This window comes from Leuresthes tenuis, unplaced genomic scaffold, assembly GCF_036924035.1.
Source record: "Leuresthes tenuis unplaced genomic scaffold, fLeuTen1.0.hap1 SCAF_23, whole genome shotgun sequence".
NCBI lineage: Eukaryota > Metazoa > Chordata > Actinopteri > Atheriniformes > Atherinopsidae > Leuresthes > Leuresthes tenuis.
Window position 1 is genome coordinate 23,011,501 of NW_027325377.1, and position 10,300 is coordinate 23,021,800.

Consider the following 10,300-nt stretch of genomic DNA (forward strand, 5'->3'; position numbering starts at 1 on the left):
ATACAGACATTTGTGGGTGCCAGCTGCATGATTGGAGCCTCTGTAAGGTTTTATAGCACAAGTGCAAGTAGGCAAATATATATAGCCACAAGCAATATAATTGTGGACATAATATTCAGTTAACTGGTGGAACATGTTTATTGTGATATATTTTACAGAGCAATGATTTTTAGTTTTTTACCTGCAAGAAGTGCAGATAAACCATAGCTTATTTCTTAGATAATTATGCATTGATTTGTATATTTCCAATTATTCTCTGAATATTTCTGCTATCAGAAATTACGATCATTAAAAGCACTTTTTTTAAGCCAAATAAGTATTTTTCGCACGGCTGCTAGAAAAGCGAAAGTCTCACTACTTTTGACCCTGGCGACGTGCCGTAGTGTTGAATCCGGAAGCACAGCTGCTGACAACCAAACAACATGTAAGCAACATTTAACGATAAAAACGTTACATACAAGTGTGTTTTTTACTTTTCTCATCGTTCTCACAGTTGTTGGGGGTGTACTGTTCGTTCTGTAGACAATTTAAGATTCTTTAAAACGCGAGCGAAGAGTTAGCAGGAAGGAATAATGAGCTCACCAGAACTTCTCGGCTTCAGTGCCACATCGCCACCAACTTGCATCAGGGCCGCAGGCATTATCTGTGTTTGGAGACAGTAGCTAAACTAGTTGTTTCGTGTGTTTTCACTGTTATCCTGCTTGTCAGCGTGTGTTAAGTCCAGCATATCACGTTGTAACTTGTTTGTAGCTAAAGTTCCCTTCAGCTAAGGTGATTTTGAGATCAGAAATAGTAGATAAACTTGCCGTACAGCAACATTGATGAAATACACAAACGTTAAGTAAAGGGTTAACCTTTAGAGGCGTATAACAGAGATCAATAATGAGAGAGTACGGGTGATGTTGAGGACTTTATGACAGGCTGTTTGTTGGTCTGAGGGTCTTCTTCTGCTGAATGAAAACAAATCACGTCCTTTCTTGATGGTGCGTAGTAATGGATAAAGATAGAAATGTAGGGCGTGTTTCTTAAGATTGCACTTCACAACAAATGCTTCTAAACTTGAGTAGCAATGCTTTTTGAATTTTTCACAGGGGCTGATTTTTGAAGAAGGTCATGAAGAGGCATAGTCCTCCAGTTACAAGTCTACAGAGGATGAGCGGCGTAAACTGAATGTCAGAGCCTTCCACTTTGCCTTGACGAGTTGATTTCCAGTCAGCCATGGATCGAGAAGAGGAGGAGGAGGGGCTGACGGCCAAAGGAGTGAAGGAGGTGGACGTGTTTACGGCTGTGTGTTGCCTGGGTTACTTGTCCAGCATCAACCTTCTTGTGGCAGTGTGCATCGGGATGTACGTGCGCTGGGAGGTCACAGGTGAACCTATGATTCTGGTCATCTTCATCCTGGGCCTCTTCGTCCTGGGAATTGCCAGCATCCTCCATTACTACTTTGCTATGGAGAAAGCCAGCCTCAGTCTGTTTCATCTGTGGTTTGGCTTTCTGCTTGGACTCCTCTGCTTCCTCAACAGCCCCGTGTTGGACTCAAATGTCAAAGAGCTGGTCGCCAACTATCTCCTCATAGCCAGTGTTGTCATGAAAGCAGTATGGGCCGTAACTGAGCGCGTCTGCAGCTCCATCCATTACACACCCACCTTGCTAATATCAGCTGAATGGCTGCAGCTTCTGGGATTTGGCATTGCCAGCACTGCCATGCTTCTCCACAAGTCGATGGCCATAATAGGCTTGGTAGTGGGACTGGGGGCTCTAATTGTGGACTTGAGGATGAAATCCCTCCTCGCTTTGCCCAACCTGATCACTTTTGCCTTAATTACCTCCCTTGTGTTTTTCCAGGCCTTAAGCCTCACAGCCAACCCTTATGCCTTAGGCTGCTACCTGGGCAGGCTGCTCTGTGAGCCTGTGTTAGATGTGTACTTCAGTGGACTGGGGCCCTGTGAGCGCTGGATGCCGGTGCTCTCTTTGGGGAAGGTGTGGAGGAGGCTGTCTCTGTTTCCTCTGTGTCTAACTGAGCTGGCCTTCTTTGCCCTTGCTGCCTTGAAGGTACGAACTCAGTCATTTCTTTTACTTGTGATATTTTTTAAGGATATGTTAAGTAACACTTTTCTCATGTTGTTCACAGCTTGGCCACTTGGCGCTGTGGTATCTCGTCATCCCAGGATTCTGCCTGTTTGGCCTTTTCTGGGCCATCTGCCACATAATTTTGCTGATCACAATTTGGGGCTTCCACACTAAGCTGAATGACTGCCAGAAGGCCTGGCGGGCCCATCGGTCAAGTAGCCGGGGTTTGGACCAAGTCATGGCTTCCCGCGGCATCCGACACTTCTGCCTCATTTCCGAACGCCTGCTTTTCTTTTGCCTGCTGTCTACAGTAATACTGGCGGCTGTGTCCTGGCAGGTAGAATCCATGAGATGATATTACTACTTGTCATCACAACACGTTTAAATTTGCAGAGCAACTTAAATGAGGAGGATTTGAATCTGTGTTGCCTATTGTATGCTGTGAACTGTGTCACATTTCCCACAACACTGAAAGCACCATTACTGTCACGTCATATTGCTAAGAAATCTCTTGACTGGAGTCGACATGTCAACAGAAACCTGGAACACCTGAAGTCACGCTGAGGGTCAAAGTCAAACAGATCCTGTTGCTGCTTTGGCACATTGACATCGTCATGACAACCCCTCTTTAAATGTACCGCACACAGATGATGGAAACTCTTTAGAGAGATGCCAGTGACTGTGTGCAGTTAGTGGTAGCTCCCCAAACTGAGGCACTTCTGCTCTCATGTGAAACAAATTTAATTAGCGCTTTAATATCCCCATCTCCCGGCATAAAGAGCAGCAATAACTTATTTAGCCTTATTAGGCGTTTACCTTGGAAGAGTCTCGAGGGCCTGAATCCTAATTTAAGATGTGCACATTGTTGATTCCAGCTGCTAATTTGCCTGAGACAGTTGGAGCTAGCTATGTGGGTTTTGGTCTTTTAAAAGCTATTTAGTTACCAGCACAGTAAACTGACTGTCAGTAAATGCAATGCCGTCACACACAGCATAAGAGCTGTGCCGGTACAGTCCCATCGGCATCAGTGATAAATGCAGAGCTTTGTGGGATTCAGAGTTTGGAGAAATCTTTCCAGGTCACACAGATTGTGGCGTTCGCAGCTTTTTGTAGAAGTTACTGGGAGGAAGGCTCGCCTCATCATACGTATGCAGTTTTATCGCGGAAGCAGTATTTCTGTCATTCTTTTTTCCGAAGCCGGCGTCGGAATCACACTTGACAGTATGGATTGATTAAATAGCAGAATATCGATTTTTGTGCGCTTGCACAAGCGCGGCTCCCCTGTTCAGAAGTCAGCTTTGGAATGCATTACTGTTGAGTGCAGAGCTGCTCATGAGCAGCTTTCTACCGACTGTTGCAAATCATTTCTCAGCCCAGAGGATTGCATTATATTGCAGAGGCTGCCCTCGTGCCGTGTTGAGATTTATCTCCTTTATAATGCCGTTACTTAGCTTCTGGTGAATAAAGCATTGCGTGGAAAATAAAGCAAAGCATTCCAGCTTTTCCTCAGCAGGTGTGCCATTCAGTTTATCCTTCAAACGCTCACAAAGCAGTTATCAGCTTGCATTCCGGGATAGTGTGTCATGCTTTTAATAGCAAGTGGCTTTTTAAAACAAGCCTGCAGTTTTGCACGTGTCCAGCTGACTTTTCCCATCTGAAAACCTGATGTCTGCACAAAACTGCTCCTAAGTACACTTACTAAATGACCCCCTCATGGTGACAGTTTGAGGTCATTTGCCAGTCACCTCACTCCTGTTCAGCTGATCCTGACAGGCACAATGGAAAACAAAGGCTTTTCTGATGATGGTTGGCCACACTAAACCATCCGGTTTCATAAAGTACCTCTTTTTGGAAAATGAGAGTCGCAGGCACTTGAGCACTCTCTGGAGCAAATTCAAACCCATCGGATCAGTTCGGTCCTGCAAGCCAAGCCAGTCAGTGAGTAGTAGATGCCATTGCTGCCTGTAGCTGCCAGCAGAAGATGCAGATTGGTTCAAACTTGACTTTTTGCCACAGATAAATAGCTCGGAGCCTGGTAAGATGGATTCTCTCATGGTTGTGATTTCTAAATCTTGTGAGAATTCAGCTCTTTTGAAAGGTAATCCTGGAGCTTCACCTCTCAGCGCTAAAGCTGCCATTACATCCAAAACTAACTCTGTGTTCTGTGCATTTTTAAAGTTGACATTGTGAAAACTACCAGACCGCCACAGATCTGACATCATGTAACCGTGACAGCAGGACAGAGGGAAGCATTTTGGGTGGAGCAACAGCTTGAAAAGGGCTAAATGAAGACTTTGACCTGTGTTTGTTTTTGTAGTGACTTTATTGATTTTCCGTGGCGCCTCTCGTGTGCATGCTTCCTTTACTTAATCACTTAAGATGTGGGGGTCAGTGAGTAATGCGATAGTCGCTTTATGTTATTGCACTGCTGTCAGAAAATCTGTTTTTGATGTTTTCCATTTTGTCTACTGAGATCAGCTGATCTGTCGGGTTGCTCCACACTTTTAGGGGACATCCCTGGATGAAAGAATTCTTTTATGCTCGTGCTTTTTGTGCACATTTAGCTAGTTTACATGTAAGTATTACAGAAAAGGATGCAGGCACATGCACGGTTCCGGATATTTGGGATGTTATTTTTGTTGTTCTGCCTAACTCCGCTTTGTTTCTCCGTTTCCTTTGATGCTGTCACTTTGAGATGGTAGCGCAGTGTCAGCCCGGTGCTGTGCAACTGTCTCACCAAGTGTCAACATTAATTAAGTTAGGCTGTGAGTGGGGAATAAAAGTGACTCTGATTGTTTGGATCTTTGCAGCCCTCCAATGGTCTCTTTCTCAGTGCTCTGCTGGTGGTGCTGCCCTTAGAGTCTCTGGCCCTCGGCTTGTTCCACGAACTTGGCAGCTGCCTGGGGGGAACTTGTGTTGGCTACGCATTGGTCATACCAACCTCTTACTGCAGGTACGGGTGTTTTCTGTGCTGAAACTTTTCTAATCCTAACTTTTTATTTGATGTGCACGACACACATCTGGACTTCTTTGCCACTGGGGTATAATCAGTGCAGTGTGACAGCAGTATCATTGGTTCAAGCACCTTTGACATATGTTCCTCCTCATTTCATGTCACTTTTTACTATCCAGTAAAAGTCAAGATGCCAAAAATACTCCATGAATCTCCAAAAAACTGAATAGAAATACAGCAACCATTTGAGAACAAAGGAACTAACATTTAGAAATGACTCAGGCAGAAATGTAATGTAGCTTAGTTTTCTGTCTGTCAGAGCTGCTATTTATGATCATGATGTTTCTTTTCTATCATAGCTTTGTCCCCACACAGAAAAGTCTTTGAGGATAAGAGTTATCCTTTAAAGTGTGTTTGGGTGTGTTTTCTTTCAACAATCCAAAGCTTTTTTTCATCCTCCTGAAGATGCATCTTCACCTTCCTTTAAATTTGATTTCTGTCGACTAATCAGTATTAGTACATGTGAACATGTCCAGGACTACATTTGGCTGATGTTGAAGCCTTTCTTGGCATCACTGGGGGCAGTCTCCTCACTTAACACAAACCCAACTGAAAAAATAGGCTAATAAGTATGCATTAATGTTTGGGCCCTTGAGGGATTGTTCCAGTGTTCCCTCTGCATACAAAGTTGCTCAGCTGTGGCAGTAAGATATAACTGCTGCTTCCTCCAGCAGTGTGCTCTTCCTCTATGTGGTGTTTCCACATCTAAGAGCACCTCAGCTGTCTTGAAATCTGGCCTCTTTTAGAAATTTCTCAGCTACATACATTTCTGCCCATTCTCCTCATGTTGAACCTCTCAGCTGATTGTAGCATTTAGCATTCGGGAGGCATGCCAGCCTTGTTTAAGTCTCTAGGTGATTTTGAATGCAAGTCCTTGTCTTATTGGAACTGTGGATGCTCTGTATGCATGGCTTTATCTGCAGGATCCATAGGGAGAGCCAAGAGCATGATGAGAATGCAGCAATGTATAATCGGCTGTTTGATGGCTGCAGATGATGTTTTCACAATGACAACACCACCTCAGGGACGTCAGAGGGGAGCGGGGTAAATCAGGTGGGGTGAAACGATACGAGGGAAAGCACAAGGGGAGAAGTGAGGCTGTAAACATTGTGGGAAGGAGGCGATAAAAGCGAGGAAGGACAGACTTGAGCGAAGAAATGGGAGGAATTGTGAAAGTGAGGAGAGGCAGGATGGAGCACCGAGAGGGCTCCGGAGAAAACTGCTGGATTTTTTTTATTTTTGAAAGGATGAAAGCGAGGATGTCACAGGGGACGATGTGGTGAGAATCTCAAATACAAGCTTTCTCTCCTCCGGACCCCGGGAGATCTGAAAAGATTAAACAGGTTTACGTGAACGTTGCGCTCGCCAAGTCATGTGCAGGTTGCAACATGTCACGTTAAGACCAAGAGTGAAGCGCTTTATTGTAGGATTTGGTAGAATTTAGTTGTTGTTGCTTCAAATTGCGAAGTTCTCCAAGAGGCCAGAAAAGATTAGAAAACGAAAAGCCGACTTCAGAGGAATTGTGTCGACATCAAAAATAAAAGCAGCACATCAGAGAGCGTAGGAGTACTTTTCTTCTTCCTCTTTGTGCTTCATGGAGAAAATGACATCAGTCATCTGACATCCACATTAGATAAACTCTCCCCCGTCCCCATCAGGCACCGGTTGGAGATGATAAAGGCGGCACGTGGTATAATATGATGGCAGGTGTATGCAGATGTCTTTGGGTGTGAAGTATGACTTTGCCATCCCACTGAGCCCAGAGATAAAGAATATATGGCCGCAGCTGATAGCTTTGGCTTGCTGTGTGTCTCTTATCATCTGCTTGTTACTGTTGAGCGGGGCTTCGTGCCACATGCATCCTTATATAAAACCACTTTGTCCTCAACTATCTTTGACCTCAGTTCTTGTCATTCTCTACTCTATTCCCCTCACTTTTTTTGCCATTTTCTTACTTTGATTTTCAATTCCGTTTCTTATCCCTGAGGCTAATGTCATTTCCTACAGCGGTAATGTCCCCCACAACCTCCTCCTCCTCCCTCCACTGCCTATTCGCCAGCTTCTCTTATCCTCTCCTATCTGTCTCCCCTCTCATCGGCATTGCAGACAGCTCCTCCACCCTGGTGTGCCAATCTATCATCCTCTTACTCAAGAAAAAAACTCAAAAGTCATTCATTTCCTGTATGTTGTGTCCCTCGTCTCCCTTCCATCCCAGCTTCTGACAAGCAGCCTTACTTAAGACTTCCTTTGAGTAGATAAAGAAGATAAACAACCGAGTTTTTCTCACAGCTTATCATCTTTTTTCCCCTGCACAGTGCCGGTGGCCAGCCCACTCTCCTGCCACCTGAGCACGTGCAGGAGCTGAATCTACGCTCCACCGGTATGCTGAACAACATGCAGCGCCTCTTCTCCCACCACATGATCCAGACGTTCGGCTGTGACTACTCTACCAGTGGCGTCACGCTGGAGGCTGTGCAGAACAAGCTGCGCAACTTTCTGGAGCTTCGAACGGCCGACGGGCCACGTCATGACACATATGTGATTTTCTACAGTGGACACACACACAAAGCGTCTGGGGCCTGGGCGCTGGCTGGTGAGGTCCACACACAATCAAACGTATTCTGTTCCAGATTAGTCCAATTCATACAGAGCCAATTTCTTTTAAAAGGTGCCTCGACAGATTGCATCGAAACTTCTCTTCTATTCAATCTGCCATCCTGAGCGTGCACGAGGCGACTCTGGAAAGAAAAAAACTCCATTTTAACAGGAAGAAACCTCCATCAGAACCAGAACCAGGAAGGGTGGCATATGCCTCAATCGGCTCGGGGTTGGGAGGACAGGAAGGAGGGGACGACAAGCACCACAACACCAGGCCAGGGATTCCTGCTGAGAAAGAAAGTTAATGACAACATTAGAGTTTGAGAGACATTGGAGAGTTAAGAGAGCAGAGGGAGGAGAGGTGCATCATGGGAGCTCCCCCAGCAGTCTGGGCCTGCACCAGCATAACTATGGGATGTTTCAGGGTCACCTAAGCCAAACCTAACTATAAGCTTTGTCAAAAGGGAAAGTTTTAGGCCTAATTTAAAATAAATATTGACAAAATGCATTTACAAAAAAACTGCTATGGATAAAAAGTCTTTCACAAACTAATTCACTCACAAAGCAACTTCTGAGTGATGTGAACGCGATGGAAATGTTCAGCTATTTCTCAGAGGTAAAGAGAGGTGGCAAAGGAAAGATGTGACACAGAAGAAGTGGACCCAGCTGGGAAGCATTTGTCTTCTTCGTGGGAAGCGTCTCTGCAAATGCATGAAAAGTTCTGATTAAATATTGCTATCCTGAATGAAGTGCTCCCCTTAATAATACATCACAGGTCACTGAATTGTTTGAGGCCGGCGAGTCATCAGATCCCAGCATTTTATTCATTATTGGGATTATGCATTGTCGGACTAATTAATATTTTTGTATGTTTTAAACATCAAAAAGTGACTTTTTATCTTTTTAAATGCATCACAAGTGTCATCTCGTCAAAGTTATCTCACTCAGACAATAAATAATTACCAAAGACTTGAACTAGAGTTAAAAACCAACAAGTGTTGATTGAGTCTGCAGAAGGAAGATAACGGTTCGCAGCCAGAACGAGTCTGATTTCTATCCCTTTCATCATTTCCAGCGTCCCAGTCAGTCAGGCTGACTCGCACAGATCAGACAAACCAGGCGTAAGAGTTCAGATTGCCTCAATCGACTCCGTTCAGTTTTTATTCTGTGAAAGTAACAGACGGGTCGACTGTGACTCCAGCATCCACCGCACCCCCCAAAAGAAATGAAAATGGCATCAGGTTAACACCGTGTCAGCTCCTGCTCCACTGTTCACAGATTACTTCGTGTATTATCACTGCGTGCGGCTGCAGACACGGAGGGAAAAATCCCAGCTGAAAAGACAAATCACCCTGAAGGGTGGAGTTGCCTTCATTCTGCTAGTCATGGTGGAGACATGCTTCCAAGTTGTGCTTGTTGTAGATGTTTAGGCGTGCCAGCAGTGGAAGGTTATACTAACTTCTTTTACTTGTGTTTAGGACTCGCAAGGCAAAGCTAAAACAAGCTTTTATCCTGTCCCTGCAGGAGGCGAGAGTCTCCACCTGGCCCACCTGCTGGAACTGTGGAAGGAGAAGCACGCCGGCCACTGTTCCCGTCTGATCGTCGTCCTGGACACGGAGAACTCCCTCCCTTGGGTCAAGGAGGTGCGCAGGGTGGAGGGAGTCTATGTGGCGGTGCAGGGAGCCGAGCTGGCGGCCTCCAGGATGGACCCAGAAGGCGGAGACGTACCCTTTCTTGGTGACTTCACTTCAGAATGGGTGGAGTTCAACTGCAACCCGACCAGCAACACCCAGTGGTCTGAAAAGGGAAGGACTGTGACGGCGATGTACGCCGTGTCCAAACGCTGGAGCGACTACACGCTCCACCTTCCCACTGGGAGCGACGTAGCCAAGCACTGGAAGACCCACTTTCCTAAGGCTACGTATCCCTTGGTGTACCTGTCCAACTGGTGCTGTGGCCTCAACCTGTTCTGGTTCTGTAGCGTGTGTTTGCGCTGCTTCAGGAGGTGCAAACTGAGCTGGTTCCCTCCAGCTGTACTGGACACTGGGCAGGGCATTAAGCTGGTGCACTCGTAGATCACACCAGAACATCCAGCATGTGTTCAGCAGCTAGATATGAAGTGTTTGAATATTAAAAGAAAGACTGTACTTCTGCACCTGTTAAACTGAAAGCACTAACCGGAACATGTATCAGAACATTGAAACTTGGGCCTTCAAACCATTTGAATACAAGAAAAAAAGACCAAAAGGCTACGCTTGGGATCAGTTAGTTACATGGATATTTTTAAATAGTTTTCTAAAGCTTCTGACCTTATTTCCTGTTTAATTGATGGCGGACGAAGAGAAAATGATTGCGTGCCATTATTATCTGCAACATGGTGCCTTAAAGAGAGGGTTTGGGTCATCATTTATCGATATGTAACTTCCTTTGTTAAGTTGTCATAAAGCTTTGAGATAAAGTGACTGTTGTGGGGCTGAAGGTGTGTTTTACCCTGATGTTTCCAGAGTGGTTAAACTGTAATACTGCTACCTTATTCCTTTAAACGTCAGAGCAAAACTTGTATAATAAACTGAAGAAACAAAACTGTCTGATGTAGTGGAGAAATCTGAAGGTCCAGTG

At 45.2% G+C, this 10,300-nt stretch overlaps 1 protein-coding gene across 1 annotated transcript; it reads left to right on the forward strand.

The window, feature by feature from the left end:
• The first annotated feature begins 347 nt into the window (after positions 1–347).
• tmem168a (transmembrane protein 168a) lies at positions 348–10,010 on the forward strand. Its single transcript, XM_072377132.1, has 6 exons — positions 348–424; positions 1,092–2,052; positions 2,132–2,407; positions 4,881–5,023; positions 7,399–7,676; positions 9,206–10,010. Exons 2-6 carry the CDS (start codon positions 1,219–1,221, stop codon positions 9,754–9,756), a joined length of 2,082 nt encoding a protein of 693 aa, XP_072233233.1. The 5' UTR covers positions 348–424; positions 1,092–1,218; the 3' UTR covers positions 9,757–10,010.
• The last annotated feature ends 290 nt before the right edge of the window (positions 10,011–10,300 follow it).

Bases quoted from the DNA above. Each gene is read 5' to 3' on its own strand.
- tmem168a (XM_072377132.1), top strand. From the start codon at position 1,219: ATGGATCGAGAAGAGGAGGAGGAGGGGCTGACGGCCAAAGGAGTGAAG. The intron at 5,024-7,398 runs GTACGGGTGTTT...TCCCCTGCACAG, and splicing joins ATACCAACCTCTTACTGCAG to TGCCGGTGGCCAGCCCACTC. The intron at 7,677-9,205 runs GTGAGGTCCACA...CTGTCCCTGCAG, and splicing joins TGGGGCCTGGGCGCTGGCTG to GAGGCGAGAGTCTCCACCTG.